The sequence below is a fragment of the Peromyscus californicus genome, unplaced genomic scaffold (genome assembly GCF_007827085.1).
Source record: "Peromyscus californicus insignis strain IS unplaced genomic scaffold, ASM782708v3 Scaffold_21__1_contigs__length_65335640, whole genome shotgun sequence".
In the NCBI taxonomy this organism is placed as follows: Eukaryota; Metazoa; Chordata; class Mammalia; order Rodentia; family Cricetidae; genus Peromyscus; species Peromyscus californicus.
In genome coordinates, this window is record NW_026294514.1 from 61,959,599 (window position 1) to 61,982,788 (window position 23,190).

At 42.1% G+C, this 23,190-nt stretch overlaps 1 protein-coding gene across 1 annotated transcript in view; it reads right to left on the bottom strand.

Annotated features, from left to right (window-relative positions):
- The window catches only part of Gigyf2 (GRB10 interacting GYF protein 2), a 48,915-nt gene that overhangs the window by 13,957 nt on the left and 11,768 nt on the right, over window positions 1-23,190 (bottom strand). Inside the window, exons 8-15 of the mRNA XM_052749334.1 lie at window positions 22,836-22,927; window positions 21,609-21,716; window positions 19,892-19,992; window positions 17,342-17,442; window positions 15,399-15,560; window positions 12,090-12,248; window positions 5,171-5,407; window positions 2,082-2,204 (exon numbers count right to left, since the gene is read on the bottom strand). Coding sequence (XP_052605294.1) covers window positions 2,082-2,204; window positions 5,171-5,407; window positions 12,090-12,248; window positions 15,399-15,560; window positions 17,342-17,442; window positions 19,892-19,992; window positions 21,609-21,716; window positions 22,836-22,927 — 1,083 coding nt within the window. The remainder of the gene's footprint in view (window positions 1-2,081; window positions 2,205-5,170; window positions 5,408-12,089; window positions 12,249-15,398; window positions 15,561-17,341; window positions 17,443-19,891; window positions 19,993-21,608; window positions 21,717-22,835; window positions 22,928-23,190) is intronic.

Genomic DNA, 23,190 nt, shown 5'->3' on the forward strand with positions numbered 1-23,190 from the left:
ACCCATAATGATACAAAGAAAGATGGAAAGAGGAGAAATCAACATCTATCTAGGGCAATCATGCAACTGACAGGAACTGCAGGAAAAAAGATCAAGAGCTGCACAACACCGAGCATGTCCAAACTGAACAGGTTAGAGTCCCAGGCAGGGCACTCCAGGAAAGACAAAACAAGTAACATTATCTTGGGTTTCTCCATATGACAAACAAGCAAAGAACAGCGTTTCATGGTCTGTGAGGTACAGGGAGAATAAAAGGCTCCAAGAACATGAATCAAACGAACACAAAGTGAGATACTAACTTTTGGGAAGCGGGGCTGGGGGCAAAAAGAGTCTGGCTGGGCTGTAGCTCAGCAACAGGATGCCTTCTTAGTATGCACAGGGAGGGGCCTAGAGGGACTCTTGATTCTTGTTCACAGTCACTTTTCACTGAACAGAGACTAAAATCATTCTAGTTCCTAGCTTTGAAAACAAATACTCTGCTCTGAGACACCTATTTGATAACCTTTTGGAAAAAGGTGATCCCAGGAACAAAGTTTAATCTTTTGTTTTTACACTAAAGTGAGAAAGCAATTTTAAGGTAGAGAAATGCTTTAACCTACTGGATGTCGACTATTTAGAATATACATATGTTCCAAATATGTATATAATTATAGATAGATGATGGGAAGAGTACACACTGCACACACACACACACCTCCCATCTCTCTCAGTGTACCTGCAGCTGCCTGGCTCAGTGATTGGCACAATCCACAAACACGACCACTTGCATTCTCCAACACACTACCTGTTCTGTCTCACGTGCTCTTCAGGACGGCCACACCACCTCATCTGTCTAAAGGCCTTCACAGGGCGTACCACTTAAGCATGGACAATCTACAGTTCCATCCCTACCCACCCACAACTCCCATGCCCTCTCCCCTTTCCTTCCTGCTAGCAATTCTCTTTCTCTGACACTTCCCACCCTCTAAAGCACCATTGAGTTCACTTAATTTTTGTGGCCCATCTTGCCTTAGCTAGGGGGCAGAGCATTTCATCAGTTTAATACCCGGCTGCACTTCCAGACTATGAATGAGTAAACAGGTGTTGAATCAATCAACGAACAAGACAACTAACAGCAGCCCTTGTGAATTAATCATCTTCTCTCTATCACAAACTCCCCTCTCCAAATTCTTCCCACTGTGCTGTACCCTTCCTATCCTATAATGAACTTCATGATAGAGAGTTAACAGTGGAGTTGTTATTTTTGTCATATTACAAGTTTTTTCTGGGCTACTCAGAAGACCCAATGTCCTTAACAGAAGAATGTGTCCTGCATTCAAAATGACAAATTCACAAGTGGATGTGTGATGGTTAGTGTTAATTGTCAACTTGACATGATCTAATACCAAACTGACAATCAGTCTCTGGGTTGCGGGAGATTATCTTGATTTCCGTAACTAGAACCACGGGCTGTACAATGGACTGAAGGAACGGAGCGTTAGCATGTGCACATCCCCATCTCCTGACTGTGGATGCAATGTGACCAGCTACTTCAAGGGCCTGCTGCCTTGACTTCCCTTTCTCCATTAAGTTATTTCTGTTAAGGGTGGTTTAACATGAAAACAGAAAAAGGAATTAAGACAGGGTGGGCAAAACTTACGCACAATTCTCAACGAACTCTACTTTTCAAATAGTATTTTTCATTGTTCTTTGAGAACATCATACACACATATAATGTGTTTTGGTGATGTCTGCCTCCCACCACCCATGACCTCTCTCTGAGTTTATGATTAGTGCTGTCTGTACGTGCACAGGTGTAAGGCTATTACTTTTATTTATGAATTCAATAAAAGCTGAAAAGCTACCGTAGAAAGTTCCAGAAAACAATCATGTTACCCGATCTTAATTGTTATTCCTATTAAATCCTTCATTTATACCAAAGGGTCCAAATCGCAGACTGCAGGGTTTGGGAACAACGGGTCAAGTTCAGGCACACCGCACTCCTGACAGTACCCATCATCAAGAGCGAGCCATCAGCCCGCAGTGCACACTGAGCTAGCTGCCTGGAGTACTGGACCAGGCCGCCCGCTCTTCCCGTTCACCTCTTCTCGGAGCTGCCGCTCTCGTTCTTCTTCCAGCTTCTGGATCTCAGCCAACGACAGCGTGGCCTGGGACTGACACGTTGTTGTGTTAGACTGCTGACCCCACGTTGAAGAAGAAGGAAGCTAAAAACAACAACACACACATGACAGAATGGGAAAGCGTCAGCAAACAAGGAAGAATAACATCATTTATGGTCAGAGCCTCCATTTTTCCTCACCTTTACAATATTCATTTAAAAATTCTTTTTTCCACACTATTCTCTCAGTTGGCTTGCTTCTTTTGCTCATTTCTCCCAGCCTATGTTTATTTTAAAACAACTAAAAATACACACATGTATAATGCTTGCTCTCCATTTTGGGTGGAAATCTGTTACATCAAGCATCGACACAATTAGTAATACAGAGTCAAAATCAAAAGGAGTTAACAAGGAGTGACTAAATACAGTTTAAGATTTTTAATCTGCTGGGCAGTGGTGGCGAACACCTTTAATCCCAGCACTTGGGAGGCAGAGGCAGGCGGATCTCTGTGAGTTCAAGGCCAGCCTGGTGTACAGTGTCCTAGGACAGACAAGGCTACACACAGACCATGTCTCAAGAAAAAAAAAAAAAAAAAAAAAAAAAAAACCGAAACAACAAGATTTTTAATCCATAAAGGCCACAAAGGACATGGTTTAGGACCTAGAGAGTTAATTAAAAGCCGAGGATCTCTAAGCAGAGGTAGACAGCGAATGAAGGGGCCAGGCAGTCTTCATCCCGTCCTGCTAACAACCAGGCTACTCTGTAGCCCTAGTCCTAGCTCTAGTCATGAAAACTAAGCTGGTCTGGGGGAAGAGAGGGAATCAACAATCTACTTTATCTATCCTTTATATTAATGAGCAAAATAGAATACACACATGTGGTCCTGAAAACCTGAGTGTTCAAAGCCTGGTTTTCTAAAGAGAATTCTTTGCTCTTCTTTTTAAATTAATTAAATTATAATTTCAAATCATTTTAAAGGTCTTTGGACAAACTTTACATGGCTCTGCTACCAACTCTTGGTTGGCTCAACAAGAGACTCAGCTTCTGAACATTCTTCTTTTTCAGTAAAACACAGGTTATCAATATCTAAGCTTTGTGAGAAAACACTCTGAAGAAGTGGTATGACATATGGAAATTGTTGGTATGGTACCTAAGAACTGAAGTACAATAATTAATGGTACTGCCAACTCTTCCTTCCCAATCTTCCAAACCAAACAGGCTTCAGTTAGGACTTCTGCTGTCCCTTGTCTGATTGTTCATCTGCCTAACCACAGTTCTGTTTCCTTCAGGTTCATCTTCCATTTAGCTCTCCCACAAACCCCAGAGTGCTATCCCATGTTCTACAAACCTTAAGTTCTAATCCTTTACAGAGTGTATCCAGTAAGGACATTAGGGACCCTGTCCATACTCATCTCATTCCTCAGTCTGGACAAGCTTTTAAATTTACTTTTTAAAGATTTATCTAAGAAGGCTGAAGAGATGGCTTACTAGGTGCTTTTTCAGAGGACCTGGGTTCAATTCCCAGCACCCACATGGCAGCTCACAACTGTCTATACCTCCTGTTCCAGGGGATCCGACATCCTTACACAGACATATATGAAGGCAAAACACCAATGTACATAAAATAAAAATAAATTTTTATAGATATATTTTTTTAAATTATGTATATGTGTGTGTGGCTATGTGTGGGTTGTGTGCACGTGAGTACAGGCACTAGCAGAGGCCGGACAAAGGCACAGGATTCTCTGGAGTTGGAGTTAATAAATGCCTGGGAGCCATGTAATGTGGTCAATGGGAATCCTCTGGAAAAGTAACTAGCAAGCACTCAATCCCCGAGCCATCTCTCCAGCTTTCAATATTTCCACTTCAGATTCTGGAGTGTCTCTAACCTTCAAGCCTTGCTCACTGCAATGCCTCTCTCATAAACCTCACCTGCAAAACAAACTATTCAACATGAAAGTTCTTTCTATCCCCATAAAGACTGTTTGGAAGCTGACTTATCTCAGGAAGTAGCCTGGAGGGATGGTGACTCCTATTTTACCAATATCAGAGTCCCTTGAAGAGTTTATTTAAACCCAAGCTTGCATGTCTTACAGATCCAGGTGACATCCCTAGAACTACCGTCTTACTAATGGCACCTCCTCTTCTCTGCTCTACACTGGATCCCAAGTCCCTTCCACATCTGAGCTTGGGAGTTCCTTGAAGACAAAGGAGACTAAACTTAACTTCTGGTTCAACATGAAGCTTGTAGAGCATCCTACCAAGCTCCTCTTAACCTTTCCATCTACTTGATTCCATGAGCAGTCCACATCCCGTGCTCTGCCACATCCCAGCTTCTACCTGTGATCTTCAGATCTGGGCAAACAACAGATTCAGGCTTGCCGCCCACTGTACCAAAGCAGTTCTTTCCCACTGGCCCTGCCTATTCATCCTCACCACCACCACACCCTTTTTAGCAGACTCTTAGTATTAATTTTCAACTTCAAACAGTATTTTGAATCTTCCACCTCCATACACTCTAAAAAAAAAAGGGGGGGGCGGGGAATGGGTTGTGAAGCCCTAGCTGGCCTAGAACTTGCTAATAAGCCATGATGACCTAACTAAAGAGATCTGCCTGCCTCTGTCACCGGAGTTCTGGGATTAAAGGTTTGTGTCTCCATCTTTGGCCTGTCTTCAACCAATTTTTAATAAGATTCCAAAGGCAGCTGTGCTGTGGGTCCCCCTCAGAAAGCAGAATGCTGTCATGCCTGCTGCCCTCGCAGGGTGTGGAGCACTTTCTTCTCTCTGATCTTCCTGTCAGCAGTGCCGACACTGTAAAGAGGAGGCACGTCAATTGTCATGGAACCCCACTCAAAAACACCACGCAGACTGACCATTGTGCCTGTGGCCCTGCGTGTCCTATCCTTATCATGTGTGTGCCTTTCATTTCAACAATGATACACACACACACACACACACACACACACACACACACACACACACACACACACACACACACACGCCGACTCAATGAACCAGACAGCCAACACGATATTTAACACAAGTGGCTCCCCACGTGTCTAGGATTCTACCTTCATCTGGGCAAGCTGCTGCTGCTGCTGCTGCTGCTGTAACCTGCGGAGAGCCTCTTGCTGCTGCTGCCTCTGGCGCAGCAGCTCCTTCTGCCGCTGCAGCTCCAGCTCCTTCCGTTTTCGTTCCTCCTCCTCGTGCCGAAGTCTGGCTGCCTCCTCCTCCATGCGCAGCCGGTTCTCTTCCAGTCGACGCTGGGCTTCCTCTTCTTCCCGGGCCCATTTGGCAGCCTCCTCTTCCTTCCCAGAAGGAAAAATTAGAGAGAAAAACAATTTTTTATGAATTGTAGAGGGGATAATCCATACTGCTATTAAAGGCTTCAATCATGATAGTATACAGAAATGATAAAGGCAAAGCCCTGCTTAGGATGACATTAGGGAGAAGCAGGTTTTACAGGGGTCACAGAGGTCTAGTGTGCTCCAGGATCCAACTTGAACAGACTGTAGAACTGTCACTTAGGCCTGTGTCAAAGTGCTGATCTCAAAAGGAGCTTACCACCTGCTGCAACGAAGTCTCCTGGAAATGTCACTTCAGTACTACAGGCTGAGCAAGCTTTCCAGAGTGCTTCACAAGAAGCCATTAAGATCTGGCAAGAACAATAGTTGTAACGAGACTCATCCAGACCTGGAACCAAAGTGACTCCCCAAACTCACTAAATTCCACTGTATGACCCCCCCAGGCCCTAGGGTCTTTGGAAAACCTCTCTCCCCAGTTCAGTCTTTACCTTCCACTACTTCCCCTTCCCTGCACCCACTTCCCTGCGGCTCACTGTGTCCTCTGGCTCACCGCTCAGTGCTCAGCGTGCCCTCACCTGTGCAGTTGGGACGCCACACCAGCAATGCTCTATCTTGTCCAATCACACTCTGTCCTAAGCTGAGGTTGGCTGTGAACCTCCGAGAGGTAGATTTCCTCTCTATCTTTTCTTTCAAAGATTCCTCCGCATTCATATTAACCATCCCCCTCCCCAGCAAGAAGGACATGTTCCTAAATCTGCTACAAATAAAACCTGTTTCAACCTAACAAGCAACCATTCCTTTCGGCCATCTTTCTTGAAAATAATACTGTATGCCATCTCAAGAGACTTAAAAATTTTGTTTTAAAGCTTCCAAATGTAACTAGGAACAGTCATGATTTATTTAGGACTAGGAGACATCTGCTTTGAGAATTCTATGAAAGACACCCTTTTTACAGTTTCTTTAAAAAAAAAATTATTGATTTATTATGTATACAGTATTCTGCCTGCATGTATCTCTGCAGGCCAGAAGAGGGCACCAGATCTCATTACAGATGGTTGTGAGCCACCATGTGGTTGCTGGGAATTGAATTCAGGACCTCTGGAAGAGCAGTCAGTGCTCTTAACCACTGAACAATCTCTCCAGCCTGAAAGACACCCTTTCTAAACAAACAAACAAAAAATAATAGAGAAAAGTCACTCCTTCATTAGACAAGGTTATACAAGAGTCACAACCTGAGGTAAAGAATCCAAAAGCAGAAATCAACCCTCCAAGAGCTAGTATAAAAGGGTATGCAAATGATGTGAATCCCGACAGCATCACTGAGTTAAGGCTAAAGATATTACAGTCAGAGCAAATGATGTGAATCCCGACAGCATCACTGAGTTAAGGCTAAAGATATTACAGTCAGATCTCCTTGGCATGTGAGGTAAGCATGACATATATTGTTTGAGCCACTTTAAGGTGGCTATTTCAGTTTTTGTACTTTAACATATACTAACTCTGGCATTTACTTCAACACCCACAGATCCTGTGAGCTGCTGAAGACTGAACCATTTCCTAAATTCTTCTATTAATATTTGCTGGGTATGGTGGCACACACCTGTAATCCAAGCACTTGGGAGGCTGAGTCAAATAGATCTCAAGTTCCAGGCCAGACTAGACTACACAGTGACAGACACCTTGCCTCAAAACCTCACGACCTCCCAACCCTGAAAAGGAAGGGAAAAAAGGTTTTATACTGCATTAGAAATGGCAGGGTTCACCAGCTTACTTAACAGGGGGAAATCACGTCTGGTACTGGAAATCCAGCCCAATTCCAGGGGCTAGTGAGGTCATGGATCTTAGAAAAGAACCTACTATAACCACTTTGCTAGACCAGCGTAATTTCTTACTACAAATTTTAAATCTTCTCCTTATAGCCACAGACAAGGGTAGCTACCATTCCTCATCAGAGACCTCTCCTTACAGTAAATGGGGTCTATCCCAGGAAACCACATCTGGACACAATGCAGAGATCAACAGACCATGGGAAGGCCAGGTCCAATGGACACATCTGCAGTACAGGTCTCTCATATGAAGCACAGTGAACATCTAAGAAGATGGGGCTGCAAGACTGTGAGAGCAGAACCCCAGGAAGTGTGCTGTCAAACAGTCTCTCCTAGAAATGGCTACGAAAACAAGACAGGAATAATGGTATTATCAAGGGACATATTAATAGGGAAAGGGGGAAATTTTAAGTGGTCCCACCCGTAGACAAAGAACTACAGGCAACTAACGATTGCTAGAAGAAGGAGAATTAGCCTCTCCCAGGGATGAGCCTCCTTACTGCTTGTCCAATGCAAAGTGGTCAGCCTTGAAACCATATATATACAAACAACAATACAAGACTCCGCAAGCTGTATTATACACACATACATACGTATTTGTGTCTTCATGTACATATATACTTGTGTGTATGTGGGGGGCATGGAGAGGTTCAAAGGAGGGTACCTGGGAGGGGCTGGAAGGAAGAAAAGTAATAATTCTGTTTTAATTTAAAACATCTTTCAAAAATTTAAGAATGAGAAACTGTCATAGCCAAGGACATAAGGAAGCATGACAGTTAAATGTAATGTGATTAGTAAGAATGTAATCCTGTAACAAAAAAGGATGTTTAGAAAACTCTTAGGCAATCTGAATAAACAATGGAGTTTTTATAATTAAATGGCCTTATAATTGTAACTAGTGTACCATACTAACGTAAAATATTAATAACAGAGGAAACTATATGCAGGATATATATGGGTACTTTCTACTTTCCCAACTTATCTGAAAATCTAGAACTATTCTAAAAATAAACTCTTAAATACTAGAATGGAATGCTTTGAAGGGGGTGCTGGTTTCCCCCAGTGGTAGAATACCATGACTGCCCCAAAGTCTGTAACTTAAAAGCAATGAACAAAATTTAAGGCATCAAAAAACAAACGAAAGAACCAACTAATAATACAATAATAATAATAATAATAGTAACAAACAGAACACCGAAGTGAAACAAGAGTCTATCAGTGGTCAGAGACTTAGCTCAGTAGGAAAGCACTTCCTAGTACACCAGGACTTAATCCCCAGCACTACAAAACAAAGACCCAAAGTATCTGCAAATTTGCAACTTTTCTCCTGAAGGTACTACTTGATTTCACAGAGTCTAAGTACAAGAGACAGTAAAAGTGTGATTTCTGGGACAAAGGGGGTGGTTGTATGTGGTGATATTTTATTTGTGCACCCCAATAAAGCTTATCTGGAGAGCTGAGGAAAAGCCAGCCACTACATTAAAGGTAGAAGTCAGGCAATGGTAGCACACGCCTTTAATCCTAGCATTTGGGAGGCAGAGAGTCATCTGGATCTCTGAGTTCAAGGACACACTGGGAACAGAGCCAGGCGTGGTGGCACACACCTTTAATTCCCAGCACTAGTTAACCACAGAGGTCTGGAGGTCTGTGCAGAAAGAGGAAGTGATGAAGCTGGGCGGAGAGAGGAAGTGAGATGGCAGGGACAGAAAGGCGTTGAGTATACAGGAAGTTAACTCTCTCTTTGGCTGAGGATTTCCTAGTGGTAAGGACATGGCTGGCTTCTTTCTGCTTCTCTGATCTCCCAATTTTCACCCCAATATCTGGCTCTGGGTTTTTTTATTAATAAGACCGTTTGGCAATTCGTCTTACAGCTGTACATTTAGAAGGCAGATCTGCAAAGAGGGATGATGGAAGGAACCACATAAGAGATGAGTCCTCAAAGCTGAGGCAGTGCTAAGGACTGAACAAAAATGGAGCAGCTGGAAGAACTGAGGAGGAGTGTCCAACTGCTCGAGGACAGGCCAGTGCTAAGGAAGACAGCTTCAAAGACTGCCTTCAGCAAGGCGAATGCCTACCAAAACGAAGCTTTCCAAGACAGCAAGAAGTTACAAGCTTTTTAATCACGACGTTCATTATATGTTTTCTCAAAAACCCACAAGAGCTAGGTGAGGTGGTTCAGTGGGTAAGGACATGTGCCACTTAAGCATAAGGACCTGAGTTCAAATCTCTAGCACCCACATAAAAAGTTGGGTGTGGTGCCTCTAACACCAGTGATGTAGATAGCAGACAGAACAGCTGAAGCTTATTGGCTGCCAGCCTAGCTCCAGATTCAGTGAGACCCTGCTTCAAAGGAATGGGCAGAAAATGATAGAGAACCTCTGAGCGTGCATGCACACGCACATACACATACACACCTGCCCAAATGCACACATACTTTTTTTTTAATCACTAAGGGGCTAGAAAGATGGCTCAGCTGTTAAGAGAACCTACTACTCAGTCATAAGAAGTTTAGATGCCAACATTCAGGTAAAAAGCCAGATGTCCCAGCATGCCTGTAACCCAGCTCAGAAGGGGTCTGAGACAGGAATTACTAGATCCTGCTGGCTTCCAACGTCGTCAAGAGAATGTAAGCCCCAGGTTCATGGTCTTGCCCCAAAGGAACAGGCAGAAAGTGATAAAGGAGGATACCCAGCACCCTCTTCTGACCTTCGCATGCAAGCACAGGTATGTGTACCCACACACGTGCACACTACACAGATGCACAATAAACCAATCTGATTTTTTAAAAAAAAATCACTAGATATTCAAAAAAGAACCACCCCCAACCCCGAACCCCACCCCCTGCCGCCAACACACACACACACACACACACACACACACACACACACACACACACACACACACACACACACCCTGCAAATAAAAAAGCTTAAGAGTAGCTAGCTGCACAGTATTACCTTAATGGGCTGTAAGACACATAATGTAACTAAAAGAACATTTTGCAAACATTAAAAAGCTCATCAAGATGGCAGAAAAGGTGAGGGCATCTGGCTCAGTATCTGTAACCCACTAACCAAGAGAGCTGCTTTGCTATCTGGGTAGCTTATGCTGTGTCTCCTTTCCCCTCACTGTTCCAGTGTGGTCCTCACAAACATTCCATTAAGGGGAACTGAACCAACCCACTAAACTTACAAACAAGATCTTAGGACACAACAGTAGATTTGTATGCAACCAGTAAGAGAATTCAAAACACAAGAAGGAAAAAACTACAGAGAAAAATGAACAATAAAATCTTAGCACAGCTCTCTTAGCAAGTGACAAAACTAGACACAAATCTGAATGTACTAATCATCTTGATATCATGCACAGAAATTGCTGAGGAGCAGACAGTCTGCAGATATACATGAGATGTTCACCAAGATACACCACCGTGGAGAACTCAGAGGCTATGTTCTCTGAACAGAAGGAAAAGATTAAAATTATCTAACTCCAGGAAGCCAAGACGGCTCAGCAGGTAAAAGCACCAGCCATACAAAGCTGACAGCCTGAGCTTGATCCCTGGAACCCAGGATGGAAAGAGAAAACCAATGCCTACGGAAGTTGTCCTCTGGCCTCCACATTTGTTTGGTGGTACACATGGTCCTTGTACTCACATCACACATCTACAACACAACCCCTGCAACTAAGGCTCAGGGGACGTCATGGAGAGTCATGAGAACCAAGGACTCACGACAGCAGCTGCTGCAAGACCGTGTCTTGAAGATTTGGCACTGATGCTATGCCCATCCATAGAAATTTCACACGGTCTCACCTCTATATGAAGAGCTACCAAGGGAGGGAGAATCGTTTTTCTGCAGGGACAAGCCTCCTGATAGGCTTCCCAATTCTAAGTGGTCAGCCCTAAACAAATTTATCTGTGGGCAACAGGTGGACTCAGGAGGGGTGTGTGTGTGTGTGTGTGTGTGTGTGTGTGTGTGTGTGCGCGCGCGCGCGCGTGCGTGCGTGCATGCGTATGCGTGTGTGTGTGTGTGTGTGTGTGTGTGTGTGTGTGTGTGTGTGTGTGTATCTGTAGAACAAGAGGTCATGAATTCAAGAGGGCTAGATAGAGGAAAGGAAGAAGTTGGAGGGAGACAGGCAGGGGAGGAAATAATGTAAATAAAGTATACTCATATATGAAATTCTCAAAAAATTACAAAATTCTAAAATTTTTAAAAAATGAAAAAATTTTCCTAAGGACAAAGGAAATAGGCAAGCCAGAGTCTAAGGGAACGTACATGTAAAACATGTATTTAACAAACAATATGTTTTCAGAATGTAAAGATATCTAAGAGAGCTAAAACATTACATTAGTGGGGGAAACCTAAGTGTTTTAAAGCATGTCACCAAAAAAGCGTACAGAGAAAGCCAAAAATCCATCCTATTATGGATTTTATTTAATTTTTTTTAATGGTGGTGCATACCTTTAATCTCAGCACTTGGAAAGCAGAGGTGGGCAGATCTCTGTGAGCCTGGAGGTAGTCTAATCTACAGAGTGAGTTCCAAGACAGAGAGGGCTACATAGTGAGACCCCCCCCCACCCCATCTCAAAAATAAGAAATAAATTTTAAAAATCCCACAGCTTTTGTGCTTTTACCACAGAGATGAAGAAAATTAGAAAGACAGGTTTCTGTTTCCCTCAGAAAACAAGTTTTCATTTGAAGAGATAAAGAATACAGAGGGAAGTAACAAGCCTCCGAGCCTCCGAGTACTTAGGTCTCTCTTGGGAACCGTCAGGAAGCTGAGACCCCTTGGAGGAGCCGTCCTCCAGCCCTATCACTCACCCCAGCTTCTAACCCCTCACCCCGGAAGTGTCTGGCCACCTGTTTGCGGAGCAGTTCTCCCTGCTTCCGCCTCTCTTCCTCCTCTCGCCTCCTCTCCTCTAGTCTTCTAAGCGCCTCCTCCTGCTGCTGCCTCTCCTCCTCTTCCCGCTGCCGCCTCAGCGCCATCTCTTGCTCCCGCTGGCGTCGCAGGGCCTCCTCCTAAAGGAAACAGCAGGGTGGCAGAGGGTGGGTGAGACTGGCTGGCCGAACTCCAAGGGGAGTAGGTGATGAGCTACTAAGTTGCTGTAAGTACAGAACAGGATCTGGAGTGGAAACTACCACGTGAATTGAGAGGTAGGTATATTATGATCAAAAACAAGCTAGGCAGTGTTGGTGTACACCTTCAATCCCAGCAATCAGGAGGCAGAGGCAAGCAGATCTCCGAGTTTGAGGCCAGCCTGGTCTACAGAACAAGTTCCAGGACAGCCAGGGCTACACAGAGAAACCCTGTCTTGGCAGGGGGGTGGGGGTGGGGCTCAGATTAAAAAAACAAAACTGGACATGGTGGTGCAGGCCTTGAATCCTAGCACTCAGATATAGAGGCAGTAGGATCTCTATAGTTCTAAGGCCAGCCTGATCTACATGGTGAGACCCTGTCTCCAAAAGAAATAAAATGAACAAAAAGCTAATACTTAAAATACTAGTATACTGTAAAACAGTTGTCTGTCCTGGCTTGGATACAAGCCACATGTTTACTACTGATACTAAAGAGGATACTGGAACACAGGCATTGCTTTCTCTGTTGGTGCTTCTTAGTCCTTATTTTATTTTATTTTTTTAAGATTTATTTATTATGTACACAGTGCTCTGCCTGCATGTATGCCTTCAGGCCAGAAGAGGGCACCAGATCTCATTACAGATGGTTGAAAGCTACCATGTGGTTGCTGGGAATTGAACTCAGGACCTCCTGAAGAAAAGCCAGTGCTCTTAACCTCTGCCTAGTCCTTATTTTTTAATCAACTAAAAATATAAAGGATAAAGAAACCAAATCTACAAAAACACCAAAATCTAATGAAGTAAGAAAAGTCATGCATCCCAGAACATCTTCTGAAGGATAAAAATCCCACCAATAAGAACAACACAGAATCATGTAGGGAACACTGAGTACTGCAGAATTAAATGCATTTCTTTTTTAACCCACCCTCCATCCTGACCAGAGACAGGGTTTCTCTGTGTAGACTAGGCTGGCCTCAAACTCAGAGATCTGTCTGCCTCTGCCTCCCAATTGCTGGGATTAAAGGCTTATGCCATTACTGCCTGGCTTCTTTTTAATCATTAAAAATTTCATAATGTGTATTATATTTACATCACTCCCCCTCTTCACCCCATGTCTCACTCCCTCTCAAATTCATAGCCTCTTTTTAAAAAAGATTTATTTATTTTTATGTGTATGGGTGTTTTACCTGAATGTATATCTGTCTGTGCACCACATGTGTGTCTGATGGCCTCAAAGGGCAAAAAAACCAGGACACTGAATGCCCTGGAATAGCAGTTCTCAACCTATGGGTTGCAACCCCTTGCGGGGGATGGGGTCACATATCAGATATCCCGCATATCAGATATTTACATTACTATTCATAACAGTAGCAAAGTTATAGTTATGAAATAGCAACAAAATAATTTTATGGTTGGTGGTCACAACATGAGGAACCATATTAAAGGGTCACAGCATCAGGAAGGTTGAGAAGCACTGCCATACAACTTGAGTTATGAGCCACCATGTGGGTGCTTGAAATCAAATCCCAGTTCCTCTGGAAAAGCAGCCAGTGCTCTTATCTAAGACATCTGTTTTTATCTCATCATAGATCCTTCTGTTCTTCACAGAGGACATCTTGGAGCAAATAAGTACAAACTTGTGACTAAAAGCTGCGTTTTTGGGGCACCTGAGGGGAGTCTTCCATTAGAGCCTATAAAAACTCCACCAGAAAAACAGACCAAGCAAGTTAAGAAAAATAAATTCCTCAAAATGAAACAGAAAAAACACCATGAAAAACTAGTAAACCTTACTGGATAAAAATAAAGGCTTTACAAAAACTTTCTGACAACCTAAGAAACAGTAAAACCTTGAGAATAAGTCTCATATCTAACAATAGTTGTCTAGCTAAACTATAAATTCAGAAAGCAAAATTTTGTACAGCCAGTAAGTGTGATGATATAGATTTGTGCATATAAGTAATACTTGGCATGGAATGATGACATAATTCATTAATGTCAAAAGTTAGGTTATAAAACACTAAGTACAAATGACGTATTTCTTACATAATTACATGACTGGTTTTTTGTTATCTACTAGTAGTTCAAAGACTGAAATATCTGAGGAATAAAAACTGAATCTGTACTGGGTCACTGATCCCTAGTGGGAAAGCACAACAACTCGCTACGGCAGTTACACTGTGCAGATTAGTAAGTCATCTAGCCAAGGGATACCGAGGGCCTGACCCAGCTTGTGTACACACAGTTAGCAGAGAGACTTGAACATCTGTGCATTTCATGTTTGTAAGAGGTCCCACAACCAAACTGCTGAAGATATATCAAGGGATAACTACACAGTTCTATGTATAGAGGGTTTTTCTTCCCTGCTTTTGAAATCACCAACAGACAGCTGAAAAGGTTTATTAAAATGGACTGGAGGGCAGAGGTCTTTAGTGAAAAGACAGATTTTTTTTTTTCAAAGTTATCTGAATGACTGAGCACATAGAAAGATGTTCAATGTCACTATTACTTGGGAAATGTAAATCAAAACCCTAATGAGATACTATAATACCTCCCAAAAATATCACTGTAAAAAACAAACCAACAGAAATAAAAAGTGTTGGGAAAGGCAAAAAGATACTCAAACCCTTATGCATTTCAAGTGGGCACATGAAAATTTTGTAACAGAATTCATGCATAATGTGGCAAACATACTTCTAGTATATATGCAGAGTTGAAAGCAATGGTGCAGTTATCTGTCTGTACACTCATGTTTACAGAAATTTATACATCCAAAATATACATATGGAAGTCCTCCAAACATCTGTGTACAGGTAAATCAAAATGTGCTATCTACATATAACAGAAATTTATGTAGCTTTGAGGAAGAAATTCTGACCACATGCTATAACAATATTGTCTGACTACATCAAATGCCCAGAGTAGTCAAAATCACAGAGACAGAAAGAAGAAGGCAGACAGAAAACAGGTTCTTTCTGAAGGTGAGTGAGTTTTCTCATCCTGTTGTTAGAGCTTTCTCTCCCCATTCCTCTTGATACGGAAGGGAGCACATCACCAAAAGCTTCTCTTCTGTGTGCAGAGCTTCCAGAGACATACCTGCTTCCTTCTGGCCAGCTCCTCTTCTTCTCGTCTTTTCCTTTCTTCCTCCTGCTGCCTCCGAAGAATTTCCTCCTGTTGTCTCCGGAGCTCTTCTTGCCGCTTCCGCTCCTCCTCTTCCCTTTTTGCCCTCATTTCTGCTTCTCTTCTCTCCTGCTCTAACTGGATGATGAAAGAGAATGTCCACTGATTTACTGCAAGCATAGGGGTACCCAAAGCATTCAGTCATTTCGGGTGAGAGGTGCAGATGCTGCCATTCACTTAGCAGCACCATGCTGTGCTGCAATGGGTAGATAAAACCCTGGAAGAACTCTAAGATCCAACATGGCACAGTAATCACTTTTCTGCTCTTCTAAACTACATGCATGTTCCTCCCACTTTGGCCACCTCTTCCCTCAATGTGACTTTACAGCACATCTCTAAGATGTGGGACCCAAGTGGCCAACATGCGAGTAACATCAGAAGTGCCCTGAAGTGTATGTATGGTATTTCTTTCCTCGTCTCTACAGAACACTTCTGAATGGGCTCTACCAGTGTGACTATAAGGTTTCAATGGCTGCTGGGAATTAACGCAGGGGTTACTAATCTCACCGTCAACTACACTGCAGGCCTTCTCTTTTCTCACCTATATTCTAAGTCTTACCAACCCTCCCATCCCAAATTCTGTCTCTATCTGCATTCCTTGACTCAAAACCTAATCAGTAAAGGGGGTTGGGGTTGGGGGGAGCCAGGCTTATCTGACAGCATTCCTTGCAACGAAAATAAATTCTATCATGAAATGTGTAAGGAACTCATGATGGCCCTGCTCATCTTATTCCTCAGATTGTACCCTGGCTCTAAGTCAAGTGAAATTACTTTACTGCTTACTGATTCCTAAATGTTCTCAAATCTATCTACCCAGGACTATTTCCTCTAAATGCAATTTAATTTTTATATCTGAAAACCCATGCTAAGGCATGGGGGCATATGCCTGTAATCCCAGTATTTGGGAAGCAGAGGCAGTAGGGCCATCTCAAGTTTGAGGCCAATTTGGACTACAGCGTAATTTCTAAGACAGTCAGGGTTACAATAGTAAGATCACGTCACAAACAAAACCAAACTCCTACTAATCTTGAAGTGCAAAGTAACTTAGGAATTGCTGACTATCAAGTGTCACCACCCTCTAAGCTGGGTAGTAGCCCATATACTCTTGACCACCCTGTAAGTATAACTGCCACTTGTCTCTATCTCCCTACCCACCAGAGAAAGGACTGATAAACTACTTAAAAGACCTTATTCTTACCTACATGTCCCTAGCAGAAAGCAATGAGGAAGTAGGGGATACTAAACTCAACAACTGTAAAGATCTACACTCCCTCACTCATTTATGGAGACAGCTCTCACCATGGACCTTTTCATACTCTCTATAAGATGCATTAAGTGTGATTCTCCTTGGGTGCGAGAATCAAGGAAACATTAGAATCATACCATGCTCTGGTATAGACATCCTCTTTTGGCAAGTTCTAAACCAAAATTCAGGACTGTTAGTTCCTCTAGGATCTAATGATCATGCTGAACATTTCAGATTCATGCCCCAGGATACCAGGAAATAACTATAAAGATTCAATGTAGGAATGCAAGTCACAGATCAAAAAAATCTAACAATGCAGCAGATATTTTCTAACAGTATTCATGACAAATAAGCATAACATGAATAATGCAAGTAAAATACACATATGACCATGATCATTATTAAATAACTTAATACTAACCAATTTTAATTGAGGTCTTTAGTTTTTTGGGGGAGAAAAGGGCACCAAAAAGACAGAATACAAATGTACTTATCCCAACTAAGTAGAGGTAAACTAAAAAGAAACTAGGCAGCTATAGGAAAAGAAAGACATAAACAAAGCCTTGCAGCCTACAGCTGGAAGGTACACAGTTGTGAAGAATAAGTTTCAGACCTTTGCAGCTTTGGCTTTCTCTAGCTGCTGAAGCTGTTCCAGGGAAGGGCCTGGTGTCGTGGTGTCCAGGGGAAGATCCCATACACTACCACCTTCCCAAACTGTAAAACAAAGACAACACTGAGAAAGATCCAAGAGTGTAGCCTACACAGTCACATAACCACAGGCATAATAAAGAACTGCTCCCTGAACCTGAAATGTGCTCCATCACAGAAAATTGTTCTGCCTTTGGGAGTAGTGTGTGGGGTTGTCTTGCTATACAATCCAAAATAGCCTTGAATGTGAGTTCATCCTGCCTCAGTCTCCTAAATGCTGAGGTTAAAAGTATGTGCCACATGTGCCTAGCTGTTTTGCTTCAAAAGAAACTAAGCCAGCAGAGTCTCATCAATACTCTTCAATACATCACGAAGGTAAGGTAGTATGAGACATTTACTGAGGAACCAATTTCATCCTTGTAATGCTCCATATACAAGTACCTGATATGTTGTCCCTCATCTTTACAGATGAACTAATTTTAAAACTTCAAAAGGAATATGGCAAGAATGTGACAACATGGTAATTCCAATTCCAGTGATTCCAAATTCCACAGAGGAGAGATTTCTAGCAGCCATACAATCTCTTACTGCACACCAAGTAGAGAACCAGGTGGCTACACACTATATATGTATTAAATGTTACTCAGCTGTTCATCTTACGGTTGTAATGTAAGTTACATCTCTTTAGAGAGACTGGGCAGGTCTTACAAACTACATTTGGTCTTGGCTTGGAATCCCTTATATTTACTTCTACATCTGGCAAACAAAGCACACAGCCAGATATAGAAGTAAATATAAATTGAGTTTCCAAGCCAAACATGGTGATACATTTCTATAATACCAGCACTCTGGAAGTAGAGCTCTCAGGAGGATCCTAAGTTCAAAGTCAGCCTTGGATACATATTAAATAAAAATGAAACCTTGTCTCAATGAAAAATAAAACACAATAAAATAAAGGCTTCTGAATCAATTATTTTATTGTTAGTTAAGTTTGTTGACACTAATGCTCTATTTTCCTTTTTGTAGTACTAGAGATTTAATAGTGTTGCAAATGCTAGACAAGTATTTTACCACTGAACTTAGAACCACACACATGATTTTTCTGCATATCTATTACAATGTATCTGTGCAAATTAAATACTGTGTGTATAACCAATGGAGTATTTAAAAGGACTTGATTGCATGTAAACTGTTTGAGATACTTAGAAGCTCCAAAACATTGAAGACTATTTTAAAATCCTAAGTATAAATGAATTCTAAAAAAAGAATAATGTAGACTGGCAAGATGACTCAGTGGGTAAAAGGCCCTTGTGTCATCAGGCCTGATGACAAGAGTTTGACCCCTAGTGCTCATAAAGCAGTAGAGAACCAACAGGCAGAAGTTGTCCTCACCTCTGTGAGTGTACTGTGGCACCTGTGCCCACATACACAGACACACACCATACACAAACATATAAATAAATAAATAACTTAAAAAGAATAATGTATATGCAGTATATAAGTTTTGCTCTAATCTCTTCTTTGGGAAGGTTTCAGAAAGGAGACACTAGGCCCTCTACCGTCATACTCTGTAGGGTCAATTCTGGAACTATCACTTTAATGGCTCACCAACTCTTAAAAAAAAAAAAAAAAAAAACCTGGTTCATGGTTCCTAAGAATTTAGCAGCCAAATGCTCTCTCCTATAAGCGCTATTGGTTAGTCAAACTTTCCACTTCTGTGGGTATTATACCTCAGTAACAAAAACGAGCTTAATCCACCAATTATCAAGATTTTAGAAATCCCAACTCCCAAGTTTTCTAATTTGACACACAAAATATCACAGAACAAGAAGACATTCCTTTAAAGTGGGTATTTCTCAGGCTAAAATTCGGTAACACCTGCAAGGTTAGTGTTATTCATCTTTAACTGCAAAAGAGAGAACAATATTACTTAGTTTTATTTCCACACACAAACCCACACACACTCCAGCAGAGACACCAAAAACAAAATATTTTTCAGGGCTGGAGATTTGGAAAAGTGGCCCAGCCCTGCCCTGGCACAGAAGGGTCTGGAGACTGCTGCAGCACCACAAAGCAAAACCAAACAACCTACCTTAGTTAGAGCAACACAAACACAACCTGACTCCTACAATTCAAACAATTTACAACTAAATACTTCCTACAGAGCCTTTCATGGATCTACAACATATGGAGTTTCTTAAAAATCAATAATAATGGGCCGGGCAGTGGTGGCGCACGCCTTTAATCCCAGCACTCGGGAGGCAGAGCCAGGCGGATCTCTGTGAGTTCGAGGCCAGCCTGGGCTACCAAGTGAGTCCCAGGAAAGGCGCAAAGCTACACAGAGAAACCCTGTCTCGAAAAACCAAAAACCAAAAAAAAAAAAAACAAAAAAAACAAACAAAAAAAAAACAATAATAATGGATCACTATATCTCTGACATTAAAAAAATTAACTATAGATAACTATTACATTCTAAATCCCTTAAGTTGTACTATAAACAAAGATAAATTTTTACCTGCGGGCTGTGAGGTTGCTGGCTGAAGCTCCCAGATAGAGCCAGTATCCGGCACTGACACAGACCTAGTTACTGAGGGAATGATGTTCTGATCAGATATTCTGCAAAAGGGAAAAAAAAAGTCAATGTGTTCCTGTTCCTTGGAAAATAAGATAAAGAGGGATTTCTAGAGTATTAGTAGGTTTCTGGGTTGTCTGGCTAGGAAACACCATTGTTTTGCTATCACCCTGTTTTGTTTTCTGAGATAGCGTCCCACTATGCAGCCCTGGACGACCTGGAACTCACTATATAGACCAGGTTGACCTCAAATTCACAGAGATCTATCTATCTGCTTCCGCTTTGCTAGTATTAAACACTATTTTAAATGATGAAAGTTGGGTTAGCTGGTCTATATAGTTAGCCTGGTCTATATAGTAAGACTCTGTCTTAAAACATAACAACACCCAAGAACTGCATTTCACTTCTGTCTCTAAGGTCTTCCATACACCAGGTTAATCAAGCTCTCAGTATCTCAAGGGTATAGTTTACTTACCTTTAAAATAGAGACCAAGCCAGGTATGGTGACACATGACTTTAATTTTAGCATTTGGGAAGCAGAGGCAGGCAGATCTCTGAGTTTGAGGCTAGCCTGGTCTACAGAAAGAGTGCCAGAAGAGCCAGGGCTACACAGAGAAACCATATCTTGGAAAATCAGTAAACAAAAGAATTAAAAATAGAGACCTGACTGTTAACCTGCTTGTCTCACAGGATGGACTAAGCTCACATGAGAAATGTGAAGTACTCTGATTAAGACAGACAGTACAACTTTTTTTTTTTTTTTTTTTTTTTTGGTTTTTTTGAGACAGGGTTTCTCTGTGTAGCTTTGCGCCTTTCCTGGAACTCGCTTTGGAGACCAGGCTGGCCTCGAACTCACAGAGATCCGCCTGGCTCTGCCTCCCGAGTGCTGGGATTAAAGGCGTGCGCCACCACCGCCTGGCGCGTGCGCCACCACCGCCCGGCCAGTACAACTTTTTAACAGCAACTGCTAATACAACTTTAGGAGCTGAGACAAACATCCAGAATGAAAATCTGAAGTAGAAGGAATTGAAGAATGCTTTCATAATTGCTTTGTCCACAGACTTGCCTTAATAGTTTGGGAATGCAGTAAATCATGACCCTGTGTGACCTAGCAAACTTTTTTTTTTTTTTTTTTTTTTTTTTTGCTTTTCGAGACAGGGTTTCTCTGTGTGGCTTTGGAGCCTGTCCTGGAACTCACTCTGTAGCCTGGGCTGGGCTCAAACTCACAGAGATCCACCTGCCTCTGCCTCCCGAGTGCTGGGATCACCACCGCCACCCGACAATCAATCTTTTTTTCAGATATCACAGGTAAAGTGAAAATAAAATCCCAGGCTATGGTCTTTTGTTACAGGTTCCCAAGTGTTATCATCACTCTTAGATGATTCAAAAAAAAGTGTATACTCTGTATGTAAATGCTTTTTACATATGTAAAGCCCTCTAGCCAAATGACCTTCAAGTCACACTATTTTTATATATACCATGAAGACAAGTTTCGTGGGAATATTATGATCTTAAAATTCATAAATTATATCAACCTTTCTTTATTCTCCTTAATATTCTCTCTCTCTCTCTCTCTCTCTCTCTCTCTCACACACACACACACACACACACACACACACACACACTCACACACAATGTGACAAATGGAATGACCACCAACCTCATCTTCAGAGCTTGGAACTGCTGGAGAAGAAGAGCCAGCTGCTGCTGCTGCTGAGATGACAAAGCTGCTTTCTGCTGTTGAGCCAAAACCTGTGCATACTGTTGTCTTTAAAAGTGAAAAAAGAAGTGTAACCTATCTACCCATACATACTTCACATGATTACAGACTGGAAGACAAACTCCAACTCATCTCCTCCCCAAACCACAATTAGAAATAACAATCAAATATATTTTACAATTTTATGTGCTAATAGTCACAAGAAATTTTATAATTCACTCCAGAGAGAACTCACAGATGAAGTTTCTGAAGGACAGACACATACATGTGTACATATACATATGAAACAAATGACATGTGTGCTATCTGCATACCACATGTCACAGAATGTCAGACACTGGCAAACACCCACAAGGTGATCAGTACTGATCCTTTCCCGGACTGTAAGCGACAATAAGCAAATCTGACACCTATTTCCAAATGAAGAACTCCGCAAAATCAAATCACTTCTATAAAGTCTCAAATTTTATGTTTTAGCTTGGAAATTTTTAGCTAATATTTTCCACTAGCTCTGAACATTCCAATAGTAAATCTCTTCAGGTTTGCAGCAGCAACCCCTCTGTGATTTTAGCAGTAGTAACAGAGAATCTAAAAACAGGTAAGTCAGTGATCTAAGAATTTTCTGCTTCAAACAGGCAGCAGGCTATCAGGGCAGGACAGTGCCAACCCATATACCAGCACACAGGTTCCTTCCTTTCCCCAAGTGCTCATGTGACTAAGGCTGCAGAACATGAGTTTAGGGCAGTCAGGGCTACATAGCTAAATCCTATCTAAACAACAACAAAAGAAGGGGTGATTAACAACTTTAGTGAACCGGTCATCATTCTACACCATTCCTAACAGCGTAAATTTGAACTTCTTCCCAACTTCTCTATGTTTTTTCTTTGTGTCCCTCAGAAAGTACTTAGTTCTAAAAAATGTTTGTTGGCTCTTTCCTCAGTAACTAAAGACCCTGAAAATCACAATTAGATGTCACTTTCTGCAATCTTCTGGCATTTAAAAGGATAAGACTAAAAATTGGATGGACAGTGGTATACATGTCACTAGTAGGCTACTCAAGTATCACAGAAGCCTTGAGTTCTCACTATAAAAGGTGAGACTTGGGAGCAGATTCTATCTCAGGCTCCTCTGGTGCTGCAGGGCATCCTACTGCATCACTGCTCTTACTGTATTAAGAACTGCTGGTACTGGAGGTGCTGCATCTGGTATAAGGCATTGAGTTCCTGCTGTCTGGTCAGGCGTTCCTGGTCCAATTCTCCCTGAGAGAAAGAAGCACCATGAAATAAACAGCAATGGGCCAGTGTCACGTCCCTGAGCATATACACCTAACACAGCACAGTAAATCCAACACCTGGATTTCCTACTCCCACCTTCTGCCCTTCAAACACTTAACTAAAAACCCCACCATCTATAGAAACTAAACAATGCCACCTGGTGGAATAAAGTGGTTTTCCAGCATGAGCCACAAAGGGTCCTTATTCATCACGGTGCTCCACTACTTCAAGCTGAATGATGAACAGTG